We start from the raw sequence: 16,672 nt of genomic DNA, 5'->3' as shown, positions 1-16,672 counted from the left end.
TACAAGCATTAATACATGTTATAGAGTTCCTTATCGATCTCCTGACAAAAATTCTGGAAAATAGAAATCCAAAGAGACAGTGGACTCACTGATTTGATTAAGCAGATAAGCAGCATGGCACATAGGTGCCGTTTCCATTTTTTAAACGAATAGGTGCCACTATAAAAAAAAGTCGCTGCCCCTGAAAATTAGACTTGGATTCCTACCCCAGAAAGTCAAAGATAGCCTCCCTCTCTCTCTCTCCCCCCTCCCCCCCCCCCCCCCCCCCCCTCTCTCTCTCTCTCTCTTCTGTATAGATAGCATGCGCTTGGCTAAGAAGCTCATAACATTGCCATCCGGAAGTATAACAGACCAACACACAAAACTATGTGTAACCACGAACTTTTATATATCTGGTTAATACAGTTCAGTGAGAATAACTCACAAGCGCTGATGGCAAAATATAACAACAAAGGCTTGAGTGACGTCATCTTCGAACTATCTATACATATGTATACAATCACCCCCTCCCCTAATACATAACCACAATGAGCAAAAACATGCGCAAACACACACACACACACACACACACACACATATAAATACCAAAATTACATAAGGCGATAAGCCACCAGTACACACTGATACTAATACTACTAACGTACTGGAGACAGCATAATGAAATCTCTGCCATTTACCCCTTTATAACAAAATACGTTATAATATTTGACAGCAACTGCATACACTTTGAAGGGACAAATCAGGGACCATAACAAAACAGACCAAAACTGACCCGGAACATCATGTATCTGTAATTTCGTATTCCGGAATTCCGCGATAACCTTAAAACGTGACCCCCATGTTCCTGACCCTGGGATTTCGTATTCCGGAATTCCGCGATAACCTTAAAACGTGGCACCCGTGTTCCTGACCCTGGGATATCAGATTCGACAAACAACTGCTGCGCTATGCGGTATTGAGAAATTTTCAGCCAGAGGGAAAAAATAAATTCACCAAAAAAAAAAAGAAAAAAAAAAAGTCATAAATCCATGTAGCATGATGCCGATATATTGCATAAATACAATGAAATGATTGTCCCAATCGTGCAATCACTAAGCTCTATTGATTTGATATTAATAGAAATAAATACTTTTAAATCATATGTTAAATCTCCATTTTCACAAATTGAGCACACAAATAAAGTGCTATTTATCAAACACTCATAATAACATTTTTTTTTTACAAAAACTAAACATTAATTTAAAATAAATATGAATGTGACATAGGACTGGAATGATACATCAACGTGGCCTTTCACCGTGAAGTGCTATTTTACTGTATCAAGTACTGACCCTCTGGTGGCATAAGGATAAGTACATTTGACTGTATCAAGTACTGACCCTCTGGTGGCATAAGGATAAGTACATTTGACTGTATCAAGTACTGACCCTCTGGTGGCATAAGGATAAGTACATTTGACTGTACCAAGTACTGACCCTCTGATGGCATAAGGATAAGTACATTTTACTGTATCAAGTACTGACCCTCTGATGGCATAAGGATAAGTGCATTTGCTGCCATTGCCTTTTCACTGCTTGTTAAGGTAATTCCAATATCTGAGTGACTGCTGTGAGCTGCAAAAAGGGGTAAAAATGAATAAATGAATGCTATTGCATCGGAAATAAATAACTTTTTAAAAATTGGGTTCCATCATGATGGGGGGGGGGGGGGGGACTTGATAACTTAGTTGGTAGAGCACTAAGTTCACAATCAAAGGACTTGGTATTGATCCTAGGTAAAGTTGAGATTTTGGACGGAAGCTTTTTTTTTTTTAAACCCAGACACGCTCCTTAAAGAGCATTGCAAAATTTAACTTTAAAAAGAAAATACTTACATTTTGTTATAATAAGTATGAAGAAAGTGTGGAAATTGTGAACGTTGGTAAATAATTTGAAGAATGCTAATTAAATTGACAAATAAAATATATTTTAATAAAAATTTATATTTTAGAAATAAAAATAAAATTTTTAATGTGGTAAACATTTTTGATATGTAAGAACATTCAAATGCTGAAGAAAGACTATGACTTATTACTTATTTCATAAGATTTCAGTTTCCAAGGCCCAAATGGTCCTCTTGAAAACTTCTTCATGTTACATTGAATTTAACTTGCTACATGGAGTTTTAAACAACGACAAAATAAAAAAAAACGTGCTGGTTCTACCACGAAATAAAATGACAAAGCGCTATATGAAAATACAAAAAGCAACCTTACCTTGTCCTTTAATTGTTGGCACTGTTGCAAGGCGAGGGAGAAAAAGACAATTGCTTCATTTAACCATTTCACAACAGCCTCAACCTGCAAGAGAAAAACCATGGAAAAATTGAATAACACAATGTTAGAAAGCAATATACATAATCATACAACCTGCATTCTCCTGTCAGCCTTATGAGAAAAATCTCCAAATTCTGTAATAGATTGGAGTGCAGCAGGTTTAACTAGGCTGACTCTCTGGCTCAATCTAGTTTTATGATTTGAGTGAACTAGATGCTGACAATTTGATTTTAAGTTAAAAATAAAAGGAAGAACACAATATAATCGTTTGTTTCGTTTTGTTTGTTTTTGGGTTTTTCTTGGGGTTTTTTTGGGGTTTTTTTTTTTTGGGTGGGGGGGGGGGGGGGTCAATTGAACAGAGAATATTCATTCTCCACAAACTAATAATATGTCAAGGTGAATTAGGTGGTGAAAATTTAATTTATTGCTAAAATTTTTAAGCTGGGTTTTAACCTACATGATCTATTTAGGAAAATGAATACTGATTCTTCAACCTGCAAAAGTTTTCTTTAAAATTGGAAGTTTGTATGTTTGATCATATTCAATCATATTTGTGCGGCTATGGTCTAGTGGTATGACATTCGCTTTCGGATCGGAAGGTCCTGGGTTCGAGACTTGCTCGGCGCATAGTTGAGTCCTTGAAGAAGGCTCTTTACTCACATTCTCTCACCGTACTCAGGTGTAAAAAGAGTACCTGACCGTTAACAGCGTTGTCTCTGTCCGAAAAACATTGTAACATTGCCTAACAGGCGCCATGTCCCGTCCTAAATGTTAAATGTTGCTGTTGGCCAGGGACCCCATGTAAAGCGCTTTGAGCACATTTAGTGGATATTGCGCTATACATATAAAAGCTCATTAAAAAAAAAAAAATCAAAATTAACGTTCAAAATATCTGCTTCACACTAACATAAATACCAGATTGACAGAATGAGTCACATGAAGACTCAAATTTCAATGTCTGATATCTAAAATTACCAACCTGAACTCTGTTTGTGATTTCAACAGTCTGCTGTGCATTGGTGTGTAAGCAGTAGAGGGCAAGCACCAATTTGGAAGTGTGAATATAGAAAGACATGGCAACATCATTGGGTAAGGGAGGGGAAAAGATTAGCTGAAAAAAAAAGAAAGAAAGAAAGAAAAAAGAAATAGTGACAAATAGACAAGGCAATGATTTGTTTGTTTTCTTTATAAAGACAAAATCTCTTGAGAATTTACAAAGTTCTAATTATCAGCAGATTTTGCGATAAGAAAATAATATCGTTTTATCAACAGGACCAAGGAAATGAAATGCATAATTGTTTGTGGGTTATTTCTACATAAATATAAATAATATTCAGGTTTTTTTTCCTTCTTATTTTTATCTCTCAAAGACTGGCATATAGTGTTTTTATCAACCTTTTCAAGATTAAAAAAGAAATGGTAACCCAACATATGTTGCATTGAATGAATGTGAATTGCTATCATTTAACAATACTTTATGCCCAGCAGAAAGGTAATTTTTTATCTTTACCAATAAGAAAACACTAAGAAATACCAAACTGTGCTTAATAATTGAAATGTTGATGGGGAAGCAAAAATAAACCTGTGAGCCTATAAAAATGGATTTAGAGGCTATATATAACATCATGATCATTATTAAAATTATTAGTATTGATTCTATCATTATTACTATTATCATTATTATTATCAATATCATCAACATTATTATTATAGTATTATTATTATCATTATTATTATAGTATTATTATTGTCATTAATATCATTATTATTATCATCATCATCATTATTATTATTATTATCATTATTATTATTATTGTTATTATTATCATTATTATTATTATTGTTATTATTATTAAATTATCATTATTATCATTATTATTATTATTATTATTATTATTATTATTATGTTATTATTATTATTAATATTATTATTATTATTATTATCATTATTCATATTATCTATATCATTATTTTACCATGCAAAATACTTTTTAAACAGTTCTCACCAAATTTTGATTTCCAACAAGCTCTGCCATTGATTTTCGTTTTGGCAGCGAGAGGCACTGTCTGCATTGCAGCAATCTGTCCATCAGAGAGTCTAACAACTGGCGAATATAGGAAAACATTTAATCTAATCAACAATTTTTTTTTACAAAAAGTGATACTAAATCGCTGCTGTTACTGTCTCTTGTTATTGGCTGAAGACGGGTTAACCCGAGACATTCCTTGATTGGCATTTTGTTCTGTTCTTTTTGAAGCTGTTATTTTCACATTAATTCATTGGGTTTCAAAAATACTATCAACTTTCTGTTTTACTGAGAATTTAAATTTTTTTAAATTTAATGTTCTGATTGGTACAACCTTATTGTTGGGTGGACAGACGGGATAAATTTCAACATTAACCGAATCCTAGACTTGTGAGTCAAATGTTCTCATAATCAAGCTATCAAGAAAGTAATTTTTTTTTTTTTAATATCAACTTGTACATGAGATCAAATAACTATTTATACACTAAAAATCTGATTTTCCATACCATAAAGACCTCCTCAACAGTTTTGTATTCATGGTGTGAATCCTGTTGGGACACAATATCCAGGGCTTCACATAAGTGATTACCAGCATCTCGAATCTAAAAAAAAAAGACATTTCAAAAGAAGAATGGGAAAAATGAATGATTCAAATGACAGTCCCAGTGAGATGCGTGTTGGAAGTTGTGTCTAAAGTAAAATAGGAAATTAATTGATTTTACATTACTGTGTGAATTTGTAGTCATGTGCTATGACATGAAAATGAAATGTCAACTCCTGTAGTTGGTGGCACAAAGTTTGATCATCTTTACAAACATTTTCTCACCACAATCATGTGTAAAACGAGTACCTGACTGGTAATAGCAATGTCTGGACTGAAAACAAAAATTAATGATGCCTTACTGGTATCATGACCCATCCTGCATGTTGCTGTTAGCTTGAGACCCCTTGTAAAGTGCTTTGAAATATTAAATGGATATAGATAATGGATATATAGAAAATCCCACATTTATTTTTTATACATAGTTAATATTAGCACAAAGGCGACCTGAATGAACTTCAAATAATAATATCAGTAGAAAAATAGCATCTTTTAGGTACCGATTTTCAACAGCTTTGGCAATTGAAAACCAGAAAAATACAATCAGGCATTTTCTCAGCAAAATTCAGTGAATTGTTATAACGAGTCATATTTCCTAATTTCCCTAAATGTTTTCCCAAAGGAACACAAAAACAAACAAAAAAAACTTGCATTTCTTTGAGGTTCAAAGCAAAAGAAATTATCAATTTGAACAAGCAATCACTGCAAGCAGCCAAATTGAAAATACTTCCAAGACATTATAAACGGATAGAGACTAATTTCAACAAGTGATGAACAGATTTTCATATGCCCATGGATTATGATATCAAAATTTAAAGCTTCTAATAGCAATGAAAATTTGAATATTGTAAATTACCTGAGCAAGTTTCCAAACAGCTCCTTGTTTCACTTTTGTCCTAAACAGGTGATTGTCTTTGCCTTGCTTATGTTTGAATTGAATGTCCTGATGAAAAGAATGTTGAAAGAAAGCAATATATAATCATGAAATTATTGATGTTCTATTATTAGTTCAACACTCCCCGTGATCCTAAACAAAAACCTCACAACACTTGGACAAAGCATTAGTCTCATAACGGCAGGGGACCTTGAAAATCTGAGAACCCTAGCAGAGGACCGGCAATATTGGAGACACCTCACACAGGAAATACTGGAAACAGCCAAGGCGACCCGATCTTTCGGTCGAGACGCGAAAGGCATCTAAGTCAAGTCTATTAGGCTTCTAAATCCATTTTTTTAAAAAACGCTTTGCAATAATAAAAATTCTTTTTTTTTTTCTATTCCACTCATCATCATAGCTTGTCGCTCCAACACCGACCCAACTCCACAGCATCTGGGAAGCAGACTCAAAGGTCATGATCAGTGCAGCTGGGCCCTGTTCTGGCATTCTCTACAGATGTCTTCCACCATCTGCTCTGGACATCCACATGTACCCAAGCTAGTCTCAGCCAGCCCCCACTTTTTCATGCTTCCAGCTGTTCTCCCTAGTTTTGCCAGTGCTCTGTTCTGTGGTAAAAATGAGTCCTTTCAAGAACGATTTTAACCTGGTTTCTAACGAGTCAAATAGACAATAATAATTGCTTGCTACCCTTTGGATAGACGCAAGACTATTCCAAAGTACTTTCTACCAGATCTAAAAGACTCATCAACCTAATCATTGCTGGGCTGACAAAAGGAAGTTGCAAAACATCTCTACAGCACCCAGAATTGATGCCAGTCCCTTTGCTTATGAAGTGAGTGCTCTCCCATGAGCCAACAGAATTTGTAAGTATTAGTCAGTTATTCATAGGCTTGGAGATCAATTGAGAATATTATAACATCAAATGCCCATTTGATAATTAATAAAACTTTGTTAGTACGCAAGTTCAAGTCCTGCTGCTGACAATGAAAAGTCAAATCCTTGGAATTGGAAAAGGTTCTTTATTCTCATTTTCTCATCATAGTCAAGTGTTAATATGAGTATCGGGCTGGTAACAGTGTTGTCTGAGTTGAAAATTAAAAAAGCAAATGTAATATTGCCTTACAGACGTCATGTATTGCTGATGGCCTGGGATATTGCGCTGAATATAATCTCATTTAAAGAAAACATACGATGCATCATCACAAGCCCTTATCTATCATTAACAAAACTTCATTTTTGGATTCAGAAATGTATTGCGAAATGGCTTTGAAGTCCAGGGAGAGAGTTACTTCAAGTCAGCATTTTTAATGTCCCATCAATGTCTGACCAGTATTGTTGGTTCGTCTTTAAGGCAGATCCTTGTTGAATGTTACCTGCCAAATAGCCCAACAGAGCTCTTTTATGGTTTTCAACGGAGCCATTCGTTCTGCTTCTGTGATTGTTCTCTCATCCAGTCTGCTATGTCTTGGGACCACCATCTCCTTGACCTCCCCCTGCTCCACTTGCCCTTGCAAGCACCGTCCATGCACAGCTTTTCAATGGAATCATTTTTTTAAAAATGTGGCTAAAGTATGACAGCTGAATATTGTAATGAGTAAATTACCTTAAAGATGGAAAATACTTACTGCACCCTCCACACAGTCACCCCTTAATGTGACCATACCCTTAAAGTTGAGACTTGAGCCACTGAAAGAGTAAGAGATGGCAAATTCATTAAACAAATTAGAATCACATCTTAGTCATGCAATCATCTTTAGTCAAAACATCATAGAAAAAGCTATAGCATTGGTGGACTGTTAAAAAAAGAAGGCATTCAATTCTAAAAGAGAAGAAAGTAATAATGTCTAAAAATAAAATGCTAGAGATGGCATTTGAACAAATTCTGTCACAGCCTCAGAGATGAATGTGAATGAGTCATTGTTCTATAATGTTCAATAATAGCGTTTTTTGACAAAAGAGCAAATTATCAATCAAAGTTACAATCGCACATATTACTATTTAATATGACTGTAACAAAAGGTCATTTTTTAAACATTTGATACTTTGTATAAAAACTAAAATGTTTCCATTTTCCTTCAACATAAATGAAAATCTTTGTCTATATGCCTTGAATATTACAAAAATTATATTTTGTCCCAGCATCACATGAAGTTTTCTTGTTATGAAACAATCAGTCACTGGTATAAATTTAAATCAAAAAGAAAAGAAAAAGAAAGAAGATAAAAAAAAGCTTGTATCAATTTTTTTTTCTTTTTATTTATTTGTTAATTTTTTAATTTGAGACAATACATTTTAACCAGTTGACAGCCAGACTATGGAAAGAAGACATGTATATAAAAATCTGGCAAGGTCCCAGGTTTGAGAGTTTTTGCCCAGATGAGGGTCATTTAAATCGATCGATATTTGAAGGACAAGCTTTCTGACCAAATTTTTAAATTCATGTCTTTCCAGAGTACATTCTGAAAAACGTGAAATGGTGAAGTTGTTCCAATGATTTGTCCAAGAAAGAACTTTGACAAAGTATGTGGATAAGATTATCAGTCAACTGGACCCTGAAGTAACTCAAAATAGACGTCAAACAAGTCTCTGTGATTATTATGGCATGAAAACATGAAAAAAAAAGAGAAAAAAAAAGAAAGAAGAAGAAACGAAACAAAAAAAAAAAAAATTAAAAAAAAAAAAAAACATTTTAATGAGACCAATATATCTTTCATTTGAAGTTGCATTGCAAGTCACAAGACTGGATAAATGCAGAGAGGAGTATGGTAATTCTGGAAAATGGCTCAATTTAATGGCCACCGCTTAATTGGGACAATTTGTCAGGAACCATGCCCGTCCCAATAAACCAACTTGGACTGTATTTCATAAAGCCCTATTTTTATTACAGAAGTAGATTGGAATGTATAAAACACAAATTGTGAATAAAGCAAAGGGAGGTCACCCTAAAAAATAAAGAACAAATATTCATTCAGAATCCTTGATTGGTATGTTTGAAATAATAATAATAATAAGTGTAATTTAGAACAAGCATAAAATTTGATCTTATGTGAGGAAAGCTTGCTGTAGACTGAATACTTACTTTGGACATGTCAACATTATTTTTTGAGGCTGCAGCTCCATGTTCTTAGTGGTTTTCTCTGTGAACAATTCATTTTTTTTTAAAAAGGAAGAAAAAACAGATTTACTCATAGAGTATCCACATTCATAATGATGCATGGTATAAACTGCTGAACTTTAAGCATATTTTGTGTTTTCTAAAAGTCAAAGCTTGCCCAACGTAATCAATGTTGGAGATATAATGGGTGAAATTAAAGTCTCCATTTGTATTTTCCTGGTTAATATTGGGACCTTGAGCTTCATCAAACTACAAACTGGGAAAAAAATGTAATTCAATGTTATTATAGTTAATATTCAGTGTATATAACAGAAATCTCTATCCTTATTCATTACGACCAACTTTTCAAAGAGCTAAAACAGAACACTCTAACCCACAATACTGTCATGACCCAAAACAGCAGTATATTTGGACTATTGTATAATTCGAAATCAAATTAAAATAATGAAAAAAAAACCAATAAATTTCACTAATTAAATAGACAAAACGAGACGCATCCAGCCTTTTAAACAGTCTAACGTGAACTGGCACCACATGATTCTTCACTTGTAACCCAATTCGGAATTGGTGTATGAGGTAGAGTATAATTTAGATTTAAAGATTTTTCTGTTCCTTGTTTCAATTTGCTGGTCAAAAACCATAATCCTGGACATGCAAGTGCCATTTCAATGCACATAAGCAGTCCCAATTTTTTTTCTTTAAAATTTTTTTAGATTGCCAAATCAGGACAGTTGCTTGCTAATGCATAAGTTGAATGGTTAAAAGGTTATGTGTTTATGTTAACTAAAGATAAGTTACATTGTATTTGCTACTGTTGAAAACTACTTGACAAGTGACAAACATGCCTAGAACATTACATTATAACTACGACTTACCGACAGTTCCTAGAAAAGGAAGACAATCATAGCATTCCTGAGGGAAAGTAAAAATAAAATCAAGAGAAACACTTCACATTTAAATTAAATTTAAATTAAAATCCCTTTTTATTCATCCCCAAGGGGAAATTTGTCTTTAGGGTCTATCCCAAGGGAAGACTGGAATAAACCAGATGTCAGCCGCAGTGCAGCGCTGCAAAGTGAGCTAGGAGTTATACACTCAAATATTTTCAAATCATAATAATATATTCAATCCAACAAATATAACAGTACATAATAGAGAGATGATTTACGAGGAAAAAAATATCACCACCTAAAAACCATCCACTTGACTTGGCAAGGGCCAGGACAAAACTAGGCAATCCCATTCCAAGACAAAGACAGAGCAACTCAGAAAACATATAGAATGATGGAAGACACAGCATGTGACCTCCTGCCCATCATGGTCAATAGACTCAAACCAGAACTATGTATGGCTATGCGGTCTAGTGGTATGACACTCGTTTTCAGATTGGAAGGCCCTGATTCGAGTCCCGATTTTAGCAGCGCATATTTGAGTCCTTGGAAAAGGCTCTTTATTCACATTCTCTAACCATACTCAGGTGTAAAATGAGTACCTGGCCATTAACAGCCCTGTGTTTGTCCAAAGAAAATTGTAATATCACCTAAAAGATGTCATGTCTTGTCCTACATGTCAAGTGTTGTTGTTGGCCAGGAACCCTTTATACAGCAATTAGAGCATATTTATGGGTAGGGCTCTTTATAAAAGCTCAAATTTTGGGGGGAGGGGGGGGGGTTTATGGTTTGAATGAAATTCAGTCTAATTGTATTAAAAGAAAACAATCTGTAATGAAAATAAAATATGCAACTATTCTGGAATAATAAGTCGTTAACTGCTAATTACCAAGAACTGCTGAGTTAGGATTTCAAAAGTTATTATTGAATTGATAGTCCAAAACATTCGTCATTTTCAGTAATCAGATGGTAAAAGGGGAAATGTGCTTTGATATTCTAGAAAGGGACAGTGACGTTTGACAGGCAGTGAAAATACATGATCTGATTTAATAAATTTACAATAATTTAAAAGATTTTAACTTTTTAAAACATAATTTAATAACAAGTGGCCTGTTCCTATCCCCCCCCCCTCCCCTCCCCCTTTCCACTTTCCCATTTGCTAAACTGCCATATAATTGAGTAAATTGAGTGTTTCGAGTAACCAAGAGAAGAAGAAGAAAAGTGAATAAAAATCAACTGAGCATTCCATGACAAAAACAATAAAAATTAAGGCACCAAATATACGAATCAATATCAATATCAAGAACAAGATTATACATTCAAAATGATTGTAAAACAAAATTCCACTAACCTGCAATGTAGCTCGAATGTCTTGCATGACAAAGTGTACTTCGTCTTTCAAAAGCCATTTTAGCTCTTTTTGCTGAAATAAAATATGAAAATGGCAGTAAGCAGCATGTTTCTTGTGTATCTTCAAAAGACTCTTTATACCCATTATAATACACCGATTAAACTGAGCTTTGTCTCAAACTTTGAATGGTGAAAAAAATCACAGCCTTCTTCTCACAAGAAACTCTGATGGCTCAAAACTTAAGACAAAGAGTTGATTAGTCTACTGTTCCTAAAAGAATGAAGAAGCCATAACTTTCTTGCAATGAAAAAAAGTGCTGCTATTGCCTCCCTTTGATATCTGGTCTCTTTTTGATAAGATTTCAAATTATCTAAGCAGAAAATGAAGCATATGTGGTGATGAGTGTTGGTAATCCATCTTATTGCACTATTAGTATTAGATTTTCTTTGAGTATTTGCCCGTTGATCAGGATGATCAGATGGTGGTCCCAAAATAAGCATGCCTACTCTAACATGTTCTTCAATTTTGAGAATGTTATTATTCTGTCATCGCACCAGAAGATAATAAGAAGAAGAACAGTACTGTACACATGCACAATTAAAAGCGACCAAAATATAAATGGAATTCTATGAATTATGACTTGAGGAAAAATCAAGGTTAAACCTATTGCTACTGAACTAGCAATTTAATATCATATGTAATTTCACAATGCAAAGTCTAAAGATGCCTAATTAAGTCTAGAGAAACACCTCAACAACCCCCCCCCCCCCCCCCCCCCCCTGACAAAAAAAGGATGATCCGATTTCTGAGGCCCTGTCTCTGTTTGTTTGATTAATTTCGTGGTAATAGATCCACCTGACTTGTGGAGATATCTAATTATAATTATAATCATTTTTATTTAGAGGAAAGCTTTTCAAATATGAAATGTTTCCTCTTTTATTTTATTTTAAAAGTTTTCACTTTTATAGCTTTAGTGACCATAGGGATTACCAACATGCTGGAGCGATATCTAGTGTTGCGTTAGGTGTCGCTCTATTAGAAATGAAAGGAAAGTCTTATGTGATCTTTGTAATTGAAATGTTATTGGGTACGAACTGGACTTGACGGTGTTAATCATGAACTTGAACTTGATCCATGTCTCTAACTCAAGTCTCTAGTTTGTCGATCATTATTCTCAGAAAAACTGATTATTGGCAGACATCTGTCCGGCAATAATAAAAAACCTGGACTTTTGATTATTGGCAGACCATGTCTGGCAGACACATTTATCAAGTTGGCAGAAATTTTTTATGCAAAATGCCAAACTAGGCGCAAAAAATACAAAATATTCCGAAAAAATACCCGTGGTTATTTGTGTCCTAAATCAGTTAATATCAAGTGATATTTAACACAAGATGAAAGTAAATAGTGCTCAAATGCCAAATCCAGAATTATTTTTAAAAAGCAAATGGATAAATGAAATATAAGTTTAGACATTTTGAACTGAAACATCAAACTGACAATTCGCCTTCTTTTTTCAACCAGCAAGAAACTTGTTAATCATCGAATCTGTCCACCAACCATTAAAATTTTCACTACCTACCTACCTGTTACTGTCAACTTTATTGATCTTCTTTTGTTTCTATAATTTATTAATTCCAACCACAATTATGGGGATATTGATGATGGCCAGGAATTTGTTTATTTTGCGGACGAATCCCTAGGCTTAGGTTTTGTTCACCCCAAATTTGTTCACACCTGCTTTTTTACTGTCTTCTTCATTCAAATCAATACAATTTATTATCACACTTCTACAAATCTAGATGCAACAATATATTATTCGAATCAGAGATGAAAATAACTATCAAAACAAGGAAGCAAAGATGGTGGAAAATTATCTAGCTCATATTTTTATATATGAATTTTAAGATACACCGATATCTATTTTAGCGAGTCTATTCTTTTCTCCTTTTTTTGTTTGGCCTTGTTTCTGAGCATGAATTTCTTTAAATTGTTTTTATTCAAAAATTTATTTTTATTCTCTATCTGACCATTTGGTCGCTCTCTGAATATTTTTGTTTGTTTGTTTTTTAATTATGTATTCTTTTTAGAATATAATTTTTGAGATCGGAATGGGGACAAATATGACAATTTGCTAGAAGGGAATCAAAAGAGAGAGAGAGAAAAATATTTTTTTTTAAAAAGGGGTGGGGGGGGGGGGGTTGTTGATGGGACATTTATCATTTGAAATGCTTTACCTTGTAGAAAGAAGACGAAAAAGGAAAAGTGGCGGAACCAGGAATCGAACACACATTGTCGATTCCGACAAGCCTTCAACGGCAGCCAACAAACATTCCGCCATGACACCCACATGAATGTCGGCGCATATTAGTATGACATAGTCAACTACTATCCATCGACTGATTTATTATGTTGGTTAATTTTATGATTTTATGTTTTTATTGATATTTTATTAACTTTAGAGTTATTTCTCTATGTGCATTTCAAAACTTTCCATATTCTGGAAGTGGATAAATGTATAAAAGATGTTTAAACATTTATCCAAATTCCAGAATATGGAAAGACAGTGTCTGACACTTCACTAATCATTTTTCTTTTTCTCAGACTCAGGCGTGTCTGAGAATAATCACAATCAGTCACAGCACAGGGCTCGAGTTTAGTCAATAACGTGACGGCAGGGCTCGAGTTTAGTCAATAACGTGACGCACCTCTCCATTCTTGTCAATCCAAACTATAAAATAAGTAGATCATGGAATTTAAGAACAAATCTGGGTTTCTTTTTTTAAAAAACATCTAACTTAGTACAATCAAAATTAATCTAGATAGGAGTAGGAGTCTAGGGGTAGGAGGATCCTCTCTTCTCTTATTCTTACCAGAACCTCAGCTTCTGCTTTTTCTTTGGACATAATCTAGACTCTCGCTCTCTACAAATTACTCAGTATGCCTCTCAATGAATGATACAATAAAGTTTTTTTACACAGAATGTGTGTCTGATTCAAGAACTTTTAATTTTATTTCTTTTAAATTCAATCCATTTTATATTATAAACATTCATCGCAGGATTGTTTTGAGATGTTGACGAGTCAAGAGCGTAAATTATATGCGAGTTATTGTTCTTTGACTTATAACTTGGGCAACAAAAAGTTTGGATTAACTAGGTACTGGCGAAACAAATACATCTATCTAGATCTCGTGAAATTTAGTTGATAAAACTTAAACTTGATTCTCCGCCCTATAGTTAATTTATATATATGTATTCTGGACGTATCATGAATAATCAGGCACTCCACAATGCAAAGAGCACATCACGCTCCTGATAATTTCATGGTTATGTTTTCTAGGCTGGGCAATTTGCAAACTGCGCGCCTTGTACTTTGCACTTATATACCATATTATACATATATAATATATAGTTTGCTGGTTACCGAAATACAGCTTGAATATCGGTTAGCCTGTGATTGTCCTAGAAAGATCATAATATTGTAATAATGTTATTTATTAACGCATTCATTTATTCTTTAATTTTGTATTTTTTTATCAATTAAATAATTATATAATATTCAGCGATTCTTGAAAGCCATTAGTATTTACTCCTCAATTTCTATGGGCTATTTTGCAAGTGTTCTTGGGCGGTCATTAACATGGGTTATCAAAATAAGAAAACGTGTTTTAAAACACAAGTGTGATTCTCCCTTCGCCGCAATATAATCCCAAAAACATAAGCTAAATAAGCTAAATGGCAGGGTGGGCAGATCTCTGCTAGCCCGTCCCAGCCAATGTCTGATATGTAAAGCCCCCATAGACGCCGACATCCGCTGGTAGCGGGACGGATGACCTATCGCTTTGACCCCATCCCTGCGTTTATCCGTGGCCTTCGTTATACTAGAGGCCCAAGACTGGATACAGTGACGTCACTCTCTAAATCATAACAAGTGAGAGAGAGGAGACAGCGAGCCGAGCGGGCGGCTGTGTGTGTTACCAGTGAAGCGAGTCAGGAAAAACATAGATTTTCCAGATTGGAACTTTTGTGGCCAACTTTTAGGAAACCCAGATTTAAAAAATTCGATATGCATTATTTAACGACTTTCCTTAGAAAATAGATGTTTATTAATTATTGATTTCGTTGATTAGCATTTATTTTTCATTCAAACTCATTTTGCCGATGCAAATGATCCTATATCAACCCGACTTCCATTTTTCTTGGACTTCGACGATAACGATTGCGAAGATTTATAATAAGATCATTTACTTTTGTCATTGAAATTTATAGCAAACTACTTTTTTACACTTCATTTTCACATTATTATATTATGCTTACTTTTAACAGTTTATAAATAACACGACAAAAAAATTACCTCCCCCCCCCCCCCCCCCCCCCCCCCAACCATGCTAGCTATATTTGGCATGGTTAAGAAGAAATAATTGGCATGAATTATTTTTTTCCACTCGCATACAACACACACCAATTCATTACTATTTCGCTGTACTACACACTGGATCTCAAGTCCTAGCAAAAAATACAAGTCGATTTTATTTCTCATAAAAAAAGAATTGTACAAGAATAATAAGGGGGCTAAATGCTCTTTTAAAATCTTTATTTCATTCAAAATTTTAATTGTAATATGGGCAATAGTAGGCTAATACTAATATAAAAAATAAAATAAACAAAACATTACCTTGCTCCGTCAATGATAATTATTGGGCACGAAACGCAAGAAGTTCAATCTGCAGACACTATATATAAACTATAGATTGACTATAAAAATATAGTGTTTCGCTGTTCAACAGCTCATCAGTGCAGCTTGGAACTCAAAAAAATCAGTTGGATACCTACAGGTTCCACAGAGTTCAATCTGCAGACACTATATATCTATTATAATTTCTGTAAATGTATACATAATGTTGATATGTACATACTGGTCAATTGTTAATCCTAAAAAGAATATGCAACAGTGATGACAATAAACAAAGAGATGTGATTTTATGGTAATAAGAAGGAAAAGGAATGAGAAAACATAGAGTTGGACTTGACATGGAGACACATGTGGCATGGAACTGGCGATTGATATATAAAATGGGCAGCCCTTACATCCCCCACATACGTCGTGAGCTCTGCAGGAATCTAAACCCGATGGTTGTCTGAAACATGTGCCTCCAGTCTTATCCAATAATGAGAAGGAAAAGAAGATGACCTATGCTCTTTTCGTAAGAGTTTGAAGCTTCCTTTTGTTCTTTGATGTTGTTGCCTTATCTGTGAACATCTTGGAGTAATTGTTGAGGAAAATGTTGACAGCTGGTTTGCAGAATCTGTGAACAATGTCGAGCAGATCTGTGTTACAAATATCACAATTTTTCCCCAATAATTCTAAATCAGAAAGCCTTTGCAGAGTGAGTTTCATTAAAAGAAATCTCTGATTGGTGTTTGAAAGCAGACGCTGTTCATGATCATGATTGCCAATCAAGAACTGAAAAATTT

General features: G+C 34.2%; 1 protein-coding gene across 1 annotated transcript; it reads right to left on the bottom strand.

Moving 5' to 3' along the window:
* Window positions 1-289: 289 nt before the first annotated feature.
* LOC144969725 (protein rogdi-like) lies at window positions 290-14,287 on the bottom strand. Its single transcript, XM_078908884.1, has 11 exons — window positions 14,070-14,287; window positions 11,197-11,268; window positions 9,831-9,867; window positions 8,920-8,977; window positions 7,466-7,526; window positions 5,799-5,885; window positions 4,848-4,943; window positions 4,321-4,419; window positions 3,294-3,425; window positions 2,255-2,338; window positions 290-1,613 (listed from the first exon to the last, which is right to left on the bottom strand). Exons 1-11 carry the CDS (start codon window positions 14,100-14,102, stop codon window positions 1,578-1,580), a joined length of 795 nt encoding a protein of 264 aa, XP_078765010.1. The 5' UTR covers window positions 14,103-14,287; the 3' UTR covers window positions 290-1,577.
* Window positions 14,288-16,672: the final 2,385 nt, after the last annotated feature.

This window comes from Berghia stephanieae, chromosome 3, assembly GCF_034508935.2.
Source record: "Berghia stephanieae isolate SIO BIC M18660-M18661 chromosome 3, UCSD_Bste_1.3, whole genome shotgun sequence".
Classification (NCBI taxonomy): domain Eukaryota; kingdom Metazoa; phylum Mollusca; class Gastropoda; order Nudibranchia; family Aeolidiidae; genus Berghia; species Berghia stephanieae.
Note: the sequence above shows the minus strand (reverse complement) of the source record. Positions and strands in the feature narration are given on the sequence as shown.